General features: G+C 31.8%; 1 protein-coding gene and 1 long non-coding RNA gene across 2 annotated transcripts; both read left to right on the forward strand.

Moving 5' to 3' along the window:
* Positions 1 to 15,340: 15,340 nt before the first annotated feature.
* LOC140451918 (uncharacterized) lies at positions 15,341 to 15,820 on the forward strand. Its single transcript, XR_011952104.1, has 3 exons — positions 15,341 to 15,455; positions 15,515 to 15,662; positions 15,713 to 15,820. It is a non-coding gene; the product is annotated as an uncharacterized lncRNA (long non-coding RNA).
* A 66-nt stretch (positions 15,821 to 15,886) lies between these two features.
* LOC140451749 (uncharacterized) lies at positions 15,887 to 16,447 on the forward strand. Its single transcript, XM_072545596.1, has one exon. It carries the CDS (start codon positions 15,887 to 15,889, stop codon positions 16,445 to 16,447), a length of 561 nt encoding a protein of 186 aa, XP_072401697.1.
* The last annotated feature ends 1,938 nt before the right edge of the window (positions 16,448 to 18,385 follow it).

Below are 18,385 nucleotides of genomic sequence, written 5' to 3' on the forward strand. Positions count from 1 at the left end.
CTTTCGTCCAATATTTGCTCAAACTAAGATTTTTTGGTACATTACACGCCAGTTTTGTCATTCATAACACAAATTTGCTTGAATTTTAAAGTAAAATCCGCTAAAAACTTTAAAGTGAAAATCCACTAAAAATTTTAAAAATAAGTTCCCTTCTTAAGTATAAATTTTAATGTTATCCAGAACTAAGAAATCGCAATGCTCAATTTTGTTATTAATTTTGAATAGGGCTTTTAACGACCAATAAATAAATTAAAAAAAAACCAAAATTATGTTAAAACTAATTAAACAAAAAGATAATCTATCTATTATACCTGCACAATCTATTTATCTACATAGGCGACATCTAAATTCACACCTTCATTAAAAATCCACCAATCTAATTATAAATGTGTCAATTTACCGGAGGCGTGTCTCACTTGACCAATTATTTTATTAACACTACCTAGAGTGGCTTGCTATTCGTCATTGTTAATTAAAAATTCGAAAGTATGTAATTCAACCCAACTTTATCGTTCAGTGAATATTTTGAAGGAAGGATGTAAAATTACTGTCTTTTGTGGTACGTTAGCAATAACCTGTTTCTAAAATTTACACAAAAATAAAGCTTTGAATATTGTGGAATGGGTCTTCTTAATTTAGTTATCAAAATATAAAATCATATTGCAGCAAAAATTTAAAGATATGGATTTACAATGTAGATGGATCTCCCAACTATGGATAGAAATGGGTAACTTGAAAATAAATCCAATTGTTATTAACGCCACTTAAAAATACTACGAACAAAACTTTGCAAGAATTAAAATGGGACAAGCAATCACCTCCCCTTTTCAAACAACAAAGGGACTAAGACAAGGCTGCTGTCTGTCACCAACCCAGTGGCGCACCGAAGGGGGGGTTTTGGGGGTTAAACCCCCCCCCCCCCCAGGACCCTATTCCGACACTGTTACTTACACATTTTAAGGACTCAAAATGGAGGTAACATCATAAAAAAATTTTGGTGACCAACCAAAACCCCCCCTCAGAGGCAAATTCTAGGTGCGCTACTGCGCCAACCTTATTTAAAATCTATTTGGACAGATCCTTCGTAAAATCGGTAAAAAAATGTAGAAACATGGGAATAACTGTGAAAGAAAACACGCTATATACACTTTTCTTTGCGGATGACCAGGTAGTAATTGCCGAAGACAGCTACGATCAAGAAAACTGCAAGAAGAATATGAGGTGGCAAGTCTAAACATGAAGATGACAAAATGTGAATATCTCTCAGTGGGAAGAGATGAAATATGTGACCTAGTCTTGGAAGAAGACAAAACCAAAGGCGTGCAAATATTTGGGGGTCATTTTAACAAGAAGGGAAATAGCACAGATGACAAAAAAACTTCTCTGACAAAAAACAATTCGACGAGAAACCAAAAAACACATTTACGGTAGTATAGTCCAAAGTATTACACTTTACGGTTCGGAAGTATGGGACGTCACCAAAGCTAATAGAAACAAACTTATGACGAAAGAAATGCATTATCTGAGACGAAGCTGCGGTAGATCGAAACTGGAGAGAGAGTTAGAAACGAACAAATAAGAAACGAAATCAAAATGGAGCGAAATATCAATGATGACATAGAAAGAAAACAATTAATCTGGTTCGGACATGTTAAAAGAATGCCAGAGTACAGATGGCCTAGAAGAGTACTGGAATGGATCCCTCCTAAAAGAAGAAAGAGAGGACGACCACGGAGAAGTTGGCGCAACGATATTGATGAAGCAATGGCGGCAAGAGACTTAGAAGGAGCAAATGCATATGACAGAAAAAGATGGAAATTTGATAGCGGAGAAGTGGTGACAGCCGTAATCAATCCGTTATTATATATATATATATATATATATATATATATATATATATATATATATATATATATATATATATATATATATATATATATATATATATATATATATATTTACAATTTATATGTACAGATTCTTGGTAAATTGATGTTTTCCGTCTCCCATCTCCTACGATGAGGGTTTCAGGGGTAAGCCAGGGGGTAGGACTGGCAAACTTTTTTACATCTTGTTTTGAACATCTTTTCAATTTACTTTCGTACTTCTTATACTGTACAGTAGAGTGGACATTAGTAGATAATTAAGTGTCTAGCGATAACAGCGCTATTAATAGAAACAGTTGTAAATTCGTCAAATATATTTTAAATCAAAATTAAATTTTTGTTGGTTATTTATATTATTATTAAGTATTGAACTTGTACTCTGAGCCAAATAATTTTTGCTTTGGTTTGATATTATTCTGTAATAACAAAAATAATAATAATACTAAATTAATGGTTAATAGTGTTTAAGTATCGGCCTGTAATCTAAAAATGATTGGTTTCGATGATGTACGTTCTGTATTTAACCCCTAAATGTCAGTCTGATCGTATTTTTCAAGGCTGTAAATTGTTTGGTATTTTTAGTAAAACCAATTTTCAAGTGTAGGCTTTTTATCCCAAGTGTTAATATTTGTTGTGATGCGGCGAATATAAGTTGGCCACAGGTGTACCAATAAGATCTGATTTCAGAATATCTAAGAAGGCTTGTCATTTCCATATACCCCTGCGGCCTGGCCAATATATCTATCTTCCAGGATAAACAATTGAATCCCAAATGCGACTGACCAATACCATGTGCACTCTGAGATCCCGAAAATTGAATTCAAAAACTTGAATAGAATCTATAATGCGACCTTTTTCAAATAAATATCTCTGCCAGAAGTTGAAGCTGAAATCCATGGGGCTAGTCCGCGATTAGTTTTAGTTAGGGCGTTCTGGAAATATACGTACAAGTTTTTTCATTTGCTGATTTTTATATTTTCACTTAACAGCGATCTCGATCACAAATAAATTAAAGTTCATGACAAGGCGATCAAAATTTGCAAATAAAACTAATTGCACATAAAACCGACATATTAAAAAATACGTTTTTATGTTAAAAATTTAATCCTAATATATTTTATTAAGTTTTTTTTAAATAAATTGTTTATTTACTGATGTGTTATTAAAACAACTTTAAAAATAAGAATAACCAAATTAGAGAGTGATAATACATTGACAACTAGAACAAAACTGAATATATTTTACAAAATGAGACACATTGCGTAGCAAATTCCTCAGTAGAATATACGAGTACTAGAATGAGATTACCAATAGTAAAAGAAAATCTATATATTGATTTATACAATTCTTATCCAAAATCCATTCATTTACACCCGATTGCCTATTAAAATTGAAGGGTCAAGTGGAAGAAGGTGTTAAGTTACAAAAACTAATTTTCAAGATAATCCACTTTTAGTGAATGATGCTGTCATTTTTTTATTAAAAACACTGGAACTATTATATTATAGGGTTTATGTTAGGACATAAGTAATGTAGTTTTTTGGTATATATGTATTAAGTCTTTTAATACTATCATCTTCCCCCTCTTTTTTTAACAAAAATGTACATAACACCTTCTTCTATTATTACCAAGTACCAAAAGGAATAGATTATTTACCGAAATAAAGAGTTGACTACAAAAAAATAATTTATTTATTCATAAAACCAGTAACAGATTTAGATTATTGTTGAAACTTATAAAAAATGTTTTAAATAGATATTACTACTTTCTTTGACGTTTTTGCGGTATTGGAGCATTTCTGTTTTGTTCATATTCACGGATCACACGTTCGTAATATCCACGATGTTCTTCTGAAATATATGGCAACTGCGTAACAATATCAGCAATTTTTTTGTCTGATATATTTCCAGTCTTCTCTAAGATTCTAGAAAAGTGAATATTTTCTGTGGGTACCTTTGGTTTATTCTTAAATATTGAAACCTTAAGAAATGGAGTATATTCATCATACGACTCTTTGTATAGATAGCTTCCAAATTCATCGATTCGAATCCACTTAATGCCATCTCTGAAGCGAACCTTTTGATTAAGTAAAATTTTTTTTCTGTTTATCAGGCCAAGCTCAGTACCTAATTTATCAAGGTCACGAAAATAGGTTTCCATATCATTAACCATACAATTCTTGCCGATGGCAGATTTAATTATTTCCCGGTACTGTTGCGGTGTAACTATAGTTCCATGTCTTCTAAGCATTTTTTCAATTCTTCCGAAATCGCGATCAGAGTCCAAATACGTGTGGCCGACTTCAGGAAATTTATGATCTATTTTGTCAAAATAACCTCGAAATATCATTAACTGATATAAAATAATCAAATTAAAATTTTTATTTTGACCACCGCAAGAGTCCGACCATGTTATAAGATGTTTTTTATATTTAACATCATCACATGTCTGAATAAAATTCCACAAGCAGCTTCCAATTTCAGGACTACCTCTACCTGCTACATCCTCTGTCCATGTTTGAAACACAGATCTCTGTCCATTTACTGTCACAACATGGATACCCAAGTTATACAACCATATTTGGCGCAAATAAAAAGCTTTTGATGTTGTTATCTTTGGTAAAGGCATAGTTTGCTGCAAATCCATTGTAATGTAACACACAGTGTTATCGTTTTTTGCTTTAGTGCGGTCATTACTCATCAAGTTGAATCCTATCTTAATATTCTCATGGTGCTCTTCACTAGCTTGCCCTGAATCACAAATACTGCATGTATCGCTCTTTGGATGGCTAAACGATAAATTAAATTCTGTAGAAAAAACTGTGACATATGATGATTTTTTTATAAAATATATTTCGGGTTTTTGTTTTTCCTTGCATTTAGCAATGTACAATCGATACATGATTGACATATTAAGATTAGGTGGCAGATATTTTTTGTTGGGGTTACTGGTGCGTGAGTAGTGCGACTCTTCTGCAGGGAATTCTAAAATATGATTCATTATCTCCTGTTTTACAAGATCCTTTAATTTTTTTGGCCTATTACAGTGTCGACCACGTTTATCGAGAGATGGAGCTGATACTCCAGTGGCCAGCTTGCCTTTAATGACATCTAACTTTTTCATCCCTATTTGATAAAGCGAACACAATGCTTTTTTGCACACACAAATTTCTTCGTTATTGGATACAACAGTATATCGATAAGATACAGATTTGTGTTTTATTGCATTTTTTCTGATACGTGCTACTGGTTTAGGAATAATACTTTTAAATAAGAGAGCATTTTTTCCGTTAATGTCAAGTGCATAAAAATTGTTCATAATTGATTTTCGTTCTTCATCCTTAAATTTACTGCTGCATTTTAGTCTGCACTTTTCCGTACACAGATTTTTTACACTGGCTATTTTTGCTGGTACAATTTTACCTGTGCTGGATGTGTATGCTTTGCCTTGTTCTCTAGCAAGTAATGCCTTTCTTCTTTTCCATGTATCGGGATTTCTTACCCTAAGCTTGCTAGTTTTTATTTTGATTGGAAAACTTTTAATTCTTTTTGTCCCTTTTGTAGTTATGCTAGAATTAAAAATGTTTATCTTTTCAGCGGTGTTTGTTGCCTCTACAGATAATGTCTGAAGATTATTCTTTGAACTGGCCTCTTCTAAGCTTACGTTTGTAATATTCTCTTCTGCTTCAAGATTTCCCACTCCCTGTTCAGTATTTTCCCGACTACTTACTCCAATACTTGCCAATTTTACACTGTCACCATCGTCACTGGATTCCTCTTCGCCTGGAACATATTCACTGCCACTTGATTCAAATAAACAGGACGCAGGTGAATATAGAACCCAATCATCATCAGACATTTGTTGAGTGTCAACTAAAAAGTACCAGTATTAGAACTTAAAGTATTTAAAATTGAACAATTCATGCTTCCACAAAATTAAAAAATAATTACCTTCCATCTTATTTTCAATATTAATATTTGAAGAAATCAAATCTCTATCTTCTTCATTTATGGATTTTGGCTCCATTTCCACCCCTTTTGGCACTCCTTTACAGGAAACATATTCACTGCCACTTGATCCATACATATGTATCATTGGTAAATCTGAAACCTGTTCTTTATCAGGTAATATGTGGCGAGTGTCAACTAAAAATTAAATTTCGTTATCTACAATAATCACTCTTATTTATTTACAATAATTTAATTTATAATAATTAAAAAAATACGTACCTTCTATTTCATTGCCGTTACTGGTATTTAAAAAATAATAATTTAAATCAGCATATTGTGCTTGCGCCTTTTCAACCAACCTTTTTCCACGTTGAGACATATTTTTGTTCAAACGATAAATATCTCGCCAATATGTTTGTAATATAAATATTTATTTATCAACCTAATAATTCCTTCTAAGCGAGAGAAATTATGTTAAAAATTACTCATCGATAGTCGACTGAATTCACTAGAGGAATGACGAGAATAGTTCTGTTGTACTTAACGTTTATTATGACCTCGAGACATCAGGTGACGGAAGGAGGAAACAGTGTTGCATTTCCAATGTATAATAAACTGCGTGGCTTATGAATGGAAGAAGGCGTTATGTGCCCATGACTCCTTATTCCAGTATCTATTAATCATTTTACTGCACTTAACACCTTATGCGTTTGTGTATTGCTGTTCATATGCTAGATAGAGTTAAAGAAATAACGATTTATGATAAATAGGTACTTAAAACATTCTTCCATGACAAAACTAAGTTTTAAAAAAAATGTTACATAACACCTTCTTCCACTTGGCCCTTCAATTGAAATGTACAAAGTTTAAAAAAAAGTAATGAAACAGCTCAGAAAACTTAAATACGAGGATGAAGAACCCAACATGGATACGTCGAGTGAGTTATCACAGGAGCTTAACATTTAATTAAAAATATAACATTCAATTTGTTACAATATAAATAGGTTTTATACCAATTATAATATGTTAGATCAGAAAAAAGCAAGTGATGGAGTAGTCATTTATGTATATAACACCGTTGAAGCACAAACGATTCCTCTTAGAACAGACATCGAAGCTCTAGCAGTCTTAGTTAAAGGTTTCCAATGCGTTAATATAAGCTGTGCCCAGGCTAATAATAGAGGATTTTAATAGTTACAACCCAATGTGGGACTTAACAAATTTTAATACCAAATGCAGTCTAATTGAAGACATGTTCAGAAAATTAAAAAATTTTTAATGATGGACGAGCAAACAGTTTTGAAAACACTGATATAAATGAAACTCTCAACATTTTTACTGATGTTATTACATACGCGGTAGAAACACCTATAGGAAAAACTAAAATATTAAGGAAACGCAGACCTCTACCATGGTGCGTGATTGAGCATCTTTCAACAAAATGCAAAACCATAATAACACAACTAACATGATTAAATACATAAATGGAGAGCATATACAGATTGAACGAATTTAAAACGGAACATACGAAATCAATGTATTTCGGCTCAACTGCGCTCTAGGTGGTTGGCCAACAAAAGGTTGTCAAATAATTATGTTACAAAAATCCAATACTTCAGCGGGCTGCTGGATTCTGAATTCATTCAAGAACAAGTCAAAACTCCACCCAAATAGGTTGCCTAGAATCACTGAAAAAACTAGACTACACAAGCAGTTATTATGCTGTCAAACCACTTATCGCTTCCTTATAGTCCAAGAGATAGAGCCGAAATTTTGAACTGATCAGTCATATGACATTTCTCTATTGGAATATATTCATTGTAACTGGGTTAAGACTTTGCCTTACAGGCGGACGCCCCTCGTGGTACAGGGGGTGGCTATACAGGGATGAAGTTGTAATTTTTTTCAGAAAAATTAACGATCGATAATATGGCTGAAAATTTGCCCAGAGTAAGATCTTGGTATAACTAGACGAAATCCCAAAGGCGGACGCGAGAGTGGATACATAAGGGGTGGTGGACAGGGGTGAAGTTGCAATTTTTTGGGGAAAAATTAATAAGTAAGTATAATATAAGTAATATGTCCGCCATTTTCATGGCTCATTATTTAGTCCCTAAAAACTCTAAATCCAAAAGGGCGGACAGCTGGGTTGGTACATAGAGCCATAAAACGGGGTCAAATGTACCACTTGCCTGCGCATTTTAGGTCTCGGTAACAATTTTCAAACTGATTTTATTATGATATTTTTATACCGATTGATTTGAAAATTTGTATGCTCACTTCTGTTACTATTCTGAGAAGCGTCAAGTAGAGTTTTCCTCAAAATTTTCCAAAAAAATTTCCGTAAATGAAAATTTTCGTAATTTTTAAAGGTAAAATCTAATTTGTAGAATCCTTTCGATTTTCTGTATGTTTTTTTTACAAACTAAAGTCATATTTACTTTACAAATCACATTTTTTTCTTAAATATGAATATTTTACGAATTAATTTTTAATTGAATAAATGTTTGATATTTGATATTTTATTAAATTAAAGTAATTTTATAATGTCAACTATTAAATATTTTTAGTATAACAAATAGTAATTTTACTTATTTTTTATTACAATAAAAAGGTTTTTAAATTTATATTGCATAAATAATGGTTGTTCAGATATAAGAAAAATTTGATTTATTATTATATTAATAATCAAATACAAAATATATTATTTCTATTTATCAATAGGTAAAATTCAATTTGTAGAATTCCTTTAACATTTTACAAATAATTATTAATAAAAATCAATTTAATAGTGGAATTATCAATTTTTTAAGTTTTGAAATTTACTTTGTAGATATTTTCAATATTTTTTTTAACTTTTAAATTGATTGAATTTTTTTTTCATTAGTTAATTATAATTTTACAAATTCTGTTTGGACATTAATTTTGCATCATTATTATTTTAAAATATTAAAATAATAATGATGCGTGTTCCATTTAGATCAGTAATTCTAGACGCATGCGCTAAATGTAATAAGTATCAAGATGCTTTTATCCAACTTGGTGAAACTGACTTCGATTGTAATGAAGTTTTTGAAACCTTAGAAACTTTTATATGTCACTTATATGGAACAGGACTGACGAGAACAATTCCAAAAAGAAAAGTAAACGATGTCAGATTTTCACTATTTAACCGGCAGTATAAGTTGCATGATGTAAACGAGCCTTTAAAAAAAAAACTAAAAAATTTCGATGCTTCAAGCTTACCACCATGTCAAGATGAATTACACCAACATCTACTGCGAGCCCATTATATTTCAAATATTTGGACAAATGCTCATAAAAAAGTACCAACAGAATTGATTGTTGAAGAACATGGTTGGGAGTTTGAAGATGAAACATATAAATTCAAATGGTTTAGTGGACCTCAGATGCCAGAATCAGTTCGAGAAGTAGTGATTGAAAATGAAGCAGATAATGAATGTGATATTATTGAAAGTGAAAGTGACGAAGATGATGAATGTGATGACATCAATGAGAGTGAGAAAAATGACGAAATTTTTAAAGTTTTTCTAAATTTTTTTTTCTTATCGGAAAAATCGTTTGAAAGTTTTTGGAAAAAAATCATGGTATAACTGACAGAAAATCGAAAGGATTCTACAAATTAGATTTTACCTCAAAAAATTACGAAAATTTTCATTTACGGAAATTTTTTTGGAAATTTTTGAGGAAAACTCTACTTGACGCTTTTCAGAATAGTAACAGAAGTGAGCATACAAATTTTCAAATCAATCGGTATAAAAATATCATAATAAAATCAGTTTGAAAATTGTTACCGAGACCTAAAATGCGCAGGCAAGTGGTACATTTGACCCCGTTTTATGGCTCTCTGTACCAACCCAGCTGTCCGCTCTTTTGGATTTAGAGTTTTTAGGGGCTAAATAATGAGCCATGAAAATGGCGGACATATTACTTATCGTTAATTTTTCCCCAAAAAATTGCAATTTCACCCCTGTCCGCCACCCCTTATGTATCCACCCTCGCGTCCGCCCTTTGGGATTTCGTCTAGTTATACCAAGATCTTACTCTGGGCAAATTTTCAGCCATATTATCGATCGTTAATTTTTCCGAAAAAAATTACAACTTCATCCCTGTATAGCCACCCCCTGTACCACGAGGGGCGTCCGCCTGTAAGGCAAAGTCTTAACCCAGTTACAATGAATATATTCCAATAGAGAAATGTCATATTACTGATCATTCCAAAATTTCGGCTCTATCTCTCCGACTATTAGGCAAGCTCCTCTTTCCTTTAAAGGAGACAGATAGTTGAACGATATTTTATACAATGTCTATCACTGGGCATGGATTTATTTTTGTCCAAGTTTTATATTGGTCCACTATTTCAAATGCAGTTCAAACAGACATATATTAAATTGTATGTTCCGTTTTAAATTCGTTCAATCTGTATGCTAGATATATAACAAAAACTGCTCAAAAAACTAACAGGATATTTATTCAAATAATAATAGCTCAACACCATTATCTACAGTTTGGCGCAATATTGGTAAAATATCAGGAATAAATAAATTTTATCAAGTAACTTTTATTACTCATAATACTAACATAATAACAAAACCCAATGAAATAGCTAATGCTATTAAAAACGGAAAAAAAGCAAAAGCAACTATTCCGAACTATTTATAGAACATAAAATCGTTACAGAAAAACAACAACTCGATTGTAAAGATAAAAATAACCATCATTCTCATTACAGTGTTACGGTCTTTAAAGGGCCTCGACCTTCTCAAGCTTTCTGTGCCATTCTGCTCTGTCCCTTGCTTGGATTTTCCAGTTGGCAACACTGATCTTCTCAGCATCCCGTTTTACCCGGTATATTCACCTCAGCTTTGGTCTACCCCGTCTATCTTCTTTATATAGATAAAGATAATAGTCCTTTCAACATCCTTTTAACCTTAGTTGAACTTAACTTAATATTACAAAAACTCTGCTCCTGGACGTGATCATATACCTTCGTATGCCAGACTGCTTAATGTGTTCGTCTAAAAATTTTCAAACGAATCCGGTTAAATAATATCTCTCCAACCTCTTGGAGCAACTCAATAATTATACGTATTCTCGAACCTAACAATGCACCAAATAAAATTTACTTTTACAGACCCATCTCACTCACCAACGTAATGTGCAAAGTCTTGGAAAAAATTATTAATAAAACATTGCTAGGGATATTAAAATAAAATCACCTGCTGGGTGATGAGCAAAGTGGATTTCGACAAAATCAAACCACTACTGATAATCTCATTGATTTACAGTCTGAAATTCTTCAATATTTTGCGAACAAACAGAAACCCATTGCAGTATTCATAGATATTACAAAAGTATTTGATACAGTATGGAGTTATGATATTATCAGATCACTGCACACATGGATTATTAGAGGTAACATCATTAATTTTATTTCAAATTTTCTTAAACAACGCAATTTTTTAAGAGTCAACCACTGCACATCTTCAATGAGATATAAAGTAAAAAGTGCGTCTCTAGGGCCTGTAATAAGTGCAACGCTATTTTTTATTATATGATAGATAATATTATATCACTAACTCCAGCTTGCTTGGTGGTAAATTATATGCAGATGATCTGGTGTTAGTATCTTCAGGGAAAAATATCTTCTCAGTTCAGCGTCACTTACAAACCGCACTTGACACGAACTCGAAAGCTGGAAGAAGATATCAGGATTTCAATTTTCATTCAGCAAATCAAAGTGTTGTTATTTAAAAAAAAAGTGATCTGATCAAACTTCAACTAAAATTATATAACCAAATTTTGAATTACGCTTACGAAATACAAATCTTACATGGAAAAATATATATTTCAAATTAAAAAAACATTCTAAAATGGAATCAATCTTATGAAAATTCTCTCTAATAAAAACTGCTTAATCCATATTTATAAAACCCTAATTAGATCTAAAATAGATTACAGTTCCAGAGTATATGCATCTGCCAAAGAATCCTTAGTACATCATCTTGGAGTTATTCAAACAACGGCATTAATAATAGACCTGGTAGACCCGGACCAGCCCGATATAAAGTTTAGGAGAAAAAACTGGAGAGCCACCACTCTAAAACTCTCATTTATGCATTTGCCACTAATTTTAATCCGAACAATCCAACTTGAAATAAATATTCACCTATTCACACCTGAAAATAGGAACGTGAAAACACCATTCTAGGGAACAGTTAGGGAAACTCTCATGGCTTTACAAATTCCGATATCAATTTCATAAGAATTGGGGTAAATTCGTTATAGACACTAAACATCCTAAACAAAATTTAATATTTATAAGTAAAATTAAAAAGGAATAATTCCCGGGAGTTGGCTGTATACATCATCACTCCGGCCTTACAAACCTACGTGGGTCCTAGTCTCCTCAAGAATTTTTCTCCAGTCGTCCCTATCCATCGCCTTCCTTCGCCAAGCACGAATTCCCATATTTCTCATCTCTTTATCGATGTTATCAAGGAACCTTGTTCTGGGTCCTCCTCTTCTTCCCTGACCAATGGGTCTATCAAGCAGTGTTTTTCTAGCTGGGTCATTTTGTTCCATTCGAATTACATGTCCTATCCACCTGAGACATCCTATCTTAATGCGTTTTATGATATCTTGTTCCTGATATATTCTATAAAGTTCGAAGTCCAGGTCTCTGAAGCATATGTTAGGACTGGGCGTATTATTGTTTTGTAGAGTTTTATTTTTGTATTTCTCGATATAATTGTGGATTTAAAGAGGAGATTGAGCCCAAAATAGCGTCTGTTGACCGTGAAAATTCTGCGGATTGTGCTTATTTTCATATACTTCGTTTTGTTGGTGTTTATTATTAAACCCATTTTTGTAACTGAATCTTTTAATTCTACATACGCCTCTTGTACAGTGTTTTCCGTTCTCCCAACAATATTGATATCATCAGCATGGGCAAGGATTTGCACTGATTTATTATATATTGAACCAATGGTTGTGATTTGTGACATACATATTACTCTTTCCAGAGCCAGATTGAACAGTATACAGGAGAGAGGGTCTTCTGGCGCAGCCCGTTCTTTATTTTAAAATGTTCAGACAGTTCCCCCTGAATTCGTACTCTACGTTCAATTTTTTCAAGAGCTAGTTTTGTCAAATTTACCAACTGATTTGGTATTCTTAGTTCTTTCATTGCTTTGAATATTTCTCGTCTATTCACAGTGTTCCATATTTCAGTGTTTTTTCCAAAATTTGTCTCAGGGTTGCAATCTGATGAATTGTCGATTTACCACCTCTCAAACTACCTCTGAACTATCCGTTCTGCATATGGTGCCATACGATGACATAGTACTGTGGAAAATATTTTATACGCTGCATTTAGAAGCGTAATTTCTCTGTGGTTAGAGCAGTGATATCTCCTTTTTTGTGTATAGTGCCAAGTGTTCCAATATTCCAATCGTTGGGGAAGGATTTCTATATCCATATTGGCTGTATACCATATAGTTAAAAATCTCGAAAATCGAAGTAAAACACTTCTGTTGAAAGTGGTATATTTAAGTAAAATTGCGTGGTATATTTATAATAAAATATTAAAAATCCAAATGGATTAAAACTTCAAAACGTTTTCGGACTAGTCAGTTCATTTTCAGTGAACCTAAAAGCAAGTAATCCCACAAAATTAATAAAAACGTAAGTTAAAATTTTGACTGTTATATGCAAAGATGTGATTTAGATTACTTACTTTTGTAGTACTTCCATAAACAACCACAAAACCAAACAGTGGTTGGGTTTACATTGATGAAACCATACTTGGAAGTAATACATTATACGGCAGTATTCCAATGAAATTGGATTACCAACCGGGAACATAAGTCCCTACTTGAAAAAATTATTTCTACACCCAACTGTCGGGATGGACAAATCCAACTAACCTGCGATGTCGGAAGTATATTATTACTTGATTTAAATTTAATTTTTATTAAACATACCACTTACAACAGAGGTGTTTTACTTCGATGTTCAAGTTATTTATAAGTAAGTTACAATATACGTAAACAAATGTCGCTAATAACCTCAGAGGTTGGTGTAACTATGTTTGTAAATTAAAAAAAATGCACACTGTAATACTAGCCTAGCAATAATCTTAAAAGGCCTGTAAATTATTTTTATAAATAAATAAACAATTATGAATATTTAATATTTTTAAGTCAATTTTATTTAGAATATTGTGTGTATACGAATATTATTAATCTACGTGTTAACGCATTAAACGACGAAGGACACGAATACACATCTTGGAATAAACTGCGTCTAATACAAGCCTGTAAATGTACTAAAACCTCCATCCACCCCATTTTAAGAAAAAGGACAATTTTTATAGCTCAATAGCTGCAAAATGGTGTCTTGGTGACGCATTAAAAGGAGTAAATAGAAAGAGAATCCACTGACTTTTTCGATCTAATACGTTTATTCTTTGATTGAAGTGACTGAATCTGATTAAACTGCAGTCTACCACTGTTACATCATACTGTGTTCCGGGGCTCATAACACAATTACTTTTAGCAACACATAAAAGGGTAGCAGACAAGTGGAAATAGCAGGATTAAAGGGGGAAGAATAATGCTACTGATCAGAATAATACTTTATCGGAAATTGAAACCTCGAACACTTAAATCTTGTGTATTATCTTATGAATCTTATTAGTGATGTTTATAAGATTATTTTCCAAGTCCTAAGTTACAATTCATTATTTAAAATTATGTACTCCAATATTCTTTATAGTCCAAGTAACCAAAAATTAAAAAAAATAATACAATGCAATATGCAATGCAAAAATCATTCTTTTTTTTTTACAAAAAAACCCGCTTTAACCTAATAAGGTTATTAGCGAAACGGTAACAATTAATTACACTTTACTTATTAAATTACAATCTTTTAAAAACAAAAGTAGTTTATCAATATTGTTATTTGAGTTTAAAATGTCTTTAAGATTGTTTGGTAAATGGTATTTAATTCTATGGATATTGAACTTTTCGCACTTTTCCACTAGCACATGTTTTACTGTAAGGTCCGCTTGCCATTATGCTAATTTCAGTACTGAATTTAGCACTAAAAATATTAGTTAGTTGCTCGAGTCGATTTAGTATGAAAAATGTATGTTTGTGTTTGCAACTATCTTAATTTTAATTAGCCTGTAAGCATGCGCTCTACCAATTTTCTATTGACAGTCTAACCTACCTGAAGTTTGTTTTGGTTGTATAATTAGAGTAAAAAAACAAACAGGTAAATAATGATGGTAAAAAAGAAGCTAAAATTATGTGCAGCTGCTTTAATTGTAATAATGATGCTAGCAATTAAGAAAAAAAATCATACACTTCTTAAAAAAAAGCGCATATGGAGAAAAAAATGGATCGAGAGAAGAGGGTTGGGCAAAGGAATATTAAATAAGTTGAATGAAGAATTATTAGTAGAAGACCCTTTGGCATATAAAAACTTTTTACGAATGAATAATACTGTGTTTATAAAATTATTAGGACTAGTTGAGAATAAGATAAAAAAACAGGATACGCAATTTAGAGAAAGTATTTCAGCAAGATGCAGGTTTGTATAGTATTGTATTTAGGTAGATGTATAAATTTGATGCCTCGTTTTTTGTTTAGGTTGGAAACTACATTAAGATTTTTAGCAACTGGGCAAACCTTTAGATCATTAATGTATTCAACTCGTATACATGAAAGTAGCATTTCTAGGTTTGTACCTGAAGTTTGTGAAGCTATATATACCAGTCTAAAGGAAATATATTTGAAGGTAAATATGTATGAGATAAAATTATGAAAACTAACTAACATTATTTTTAGACCCCAACATCTTCTAGAGAGTGGTTAAATGTTGCTAAAGGGTTTCAAGAAATGTGGCAGTTTCCCAACTGTATTGGTGCTTTGGATGGAAAACATGTAATGTTTAAACCTTCGATATCTGCTGGTTCATATTATTACAATTATAAAGGGAATCACTCAATAGTTCTATTAGCCATGTGTGATTCAGCTTATAAATTCACTTACTATAATGTAGGAATAAATGGCCGCATAAGTGATGGTGGTGTTTTTCGAGAAAGTAATCTGTGTGGAGCACTAGAAAATAACTCTTTAAATTTACCCCCAAATCAGGCTTTACCCAGTCGTACATCAAAAATTCCATTTGTATTAATTGCAGATGATGCATTTCCGTTAACCAGTCGAATTATGAAACCTTATCCTAATAGGGGATTGTCAGAATCTGAAAAAATATTTAATTATCGACTCTCTAGAGCCCGTCGAATGATTGAAAGCTCATTTGGAATCTTAGCTAACAGATTTAGAGTATTGCTTAATCCAATAAATTTAAATGCAGATAAAGTAGAAAAAATAATATTGGCTTGCTTAGCGTTGCATAATTTATTAGTTTCAGAAAATTTTAAAGCATATATAGAACAAGATGAATCACAGGTTGTGTTTTCAAATAGATTAAGTAATCAAGCAGGTAATCGTTCGACAGCTAGAGCTCATAATATAAGAAATGAATTTAAAGAGTATTTCAACAGTAACAGTGGCTAAGTTGACTGGCAAAATGCTGCCATACAGAGATGTAACATGTAAAAAATGTATATTATTATTAATAAATGAGTAACTTGAAATTTAAATAAAACGAAACATACATAATTATGAATTCTTATTTTTTAAAATTTTTTTTCTGGCATCCCAAATAATGTTTGTTATTTTTTCTTGAGTCTCTAATAGTGTCTCTTCATCAGACACCAAAAACTCTAACTGACTCTCTACAAATTCTGCAAATATTTTTAAATTTGATTTTGCAGGAAGAGTCTCCACAGGTTTTGGTTGCTCTTCATTGGCCAGAGCATTTGTTAAAGATGCCAAAACATCAGCCGCTTCATTCAAAAAAATCCCCTCATCGTCAGGTTTATTTCTTTTTTTTAACCTCTTTCTAATAATATCTCCTCCAGAGGTGGCATTGTCTCTTAATGAAGGGGTAGGCACATTCTGTGATGCAGAAGGACTCTGTAAAATCAACCATATCAATAAATGATTAATATGTTAATAAATAAATAAGAAGTTATTTATATTTGTATTCATATTTTGACAAGCTTCCGATTTAGAAGTTAAAACGTTAGTAAAAAAAAACTTTTCAACTTATGTGATTTTAATTCCCAATAAATTTTTAGACACTATTATCTCCTCAAACTAAAATTCTTCATAATTATTTTCCAATTAAAAAATCTCAAAAAAAAATTGATAAATAAAAGTTTATACTCACAATACAATAATCATGAAAATTTTCATTTTCAATCCCCTCATCGTCAGGTTTATTTCTTTTTTTTTAGACTCTTTCTAATAATATCTCCTCCAGAGGGGGTGCTGTCTCTTAACGAAGAGGTAGGCAGATTCTGTGATGTAGAAGATCTCTGTAAAATCAACCATATCAATAAATGATTAATATGATAATAAATAAATAAGTTATTATTATTTGTATTGATATTTTGACAAGCTTCTGATTTAGAAGTTAAAACATTAGTAAAAAAAGACTTTTCAGCTTATGTGATTTTAATTCCCAATAAATTTTTTGACACTATTATGTCCTCAAACTAAAATTCCTCATAATTATTTTCCAATTAAAAAATTTCAAAAAAATTGATAAATATACTCACAATACAATAATCATAATTTTGAAAATTTTCAATCTCCTCTTCCTGATTCTGACTACTTATCAAATGTATTTCATTTTCTTGAACATAATCCATGGTAGCATTTTCATTGGCTGGTAGGATTGTTAAAGCCGAAAGGCTGTCCTGTGAGCACCTAGGTATGCAATGCTCCGCTACGAATAATATTTTTTCGTAATACCATAGCGTAGGTTTGTCAATCTAATAAAATAAAATGATTATAGAGCAACTATTAGGCTTTATAAAAAACATTACTTATACTGCTACTTTTTTTATGTCTATTTGTTTGTGTACGCGACTTATCGTAATGGTTTCAGTGTTAACAAAATTCTAATCAAATTAGCCCAACAAATAGACATAAAAAGCCATAATGAAATAGAAATATTACTTACATCATCGCTACCAGCTCCGCTTTTTATAGATGATAAATATCTTCTATGCTGTTGTAAAAAGTTAGTTCTTAAATTGTTAAACTTGGCTTTTATCACTGCCACACTTACATCTACACCGAGTTTATACAATTCCGCCTTTATTTCTTCCAAAGCTTTTACTCTCGCATTCCTATTTTTATACAATGGATGCTTTGGCACAAACAAAGATTTGCTTTATATAGTTCGATTAAATTTTCTATTTGCTTCTGACTCCACATATTTAAAAACAAAGCATAAACATACGTATAACATAACCTCAGTTTAAGTTAATATTGGATCATTTTTAGTACAAGAAATTAGAACATGTTCTAATTTTTAGTACTGAATCGGCGCGCCCACCTATTTTGTAGATACAATATTTTTAGTGCTAAATTCAGTACTGA

This window comes from Diabrotica undecimpunctata, chromosome 10, assembly GCF_040954645.1.
Source record: "Diabrotica undecimpunctata isolate CICGRU chromosome 10, icDiaUnde3, whole genome shotgun sequence".
Lineage (NCBI taxonomy): Eukaryota > Metazoa > Arthropoda > Insecta > Coleoptera > Chrysomelidae > Diabrotica > Diabrotica undecimpunctata.

What these genes read in the sequence shown, in the direction of transcription:
- LOC140451749 (XM_072545596.1), top strand. Translation starts at nt 15,887, where the DNA reads ATGTGTGATTCAGCTTATAAATTCACTTACTATAATGTAGGAATAAAT.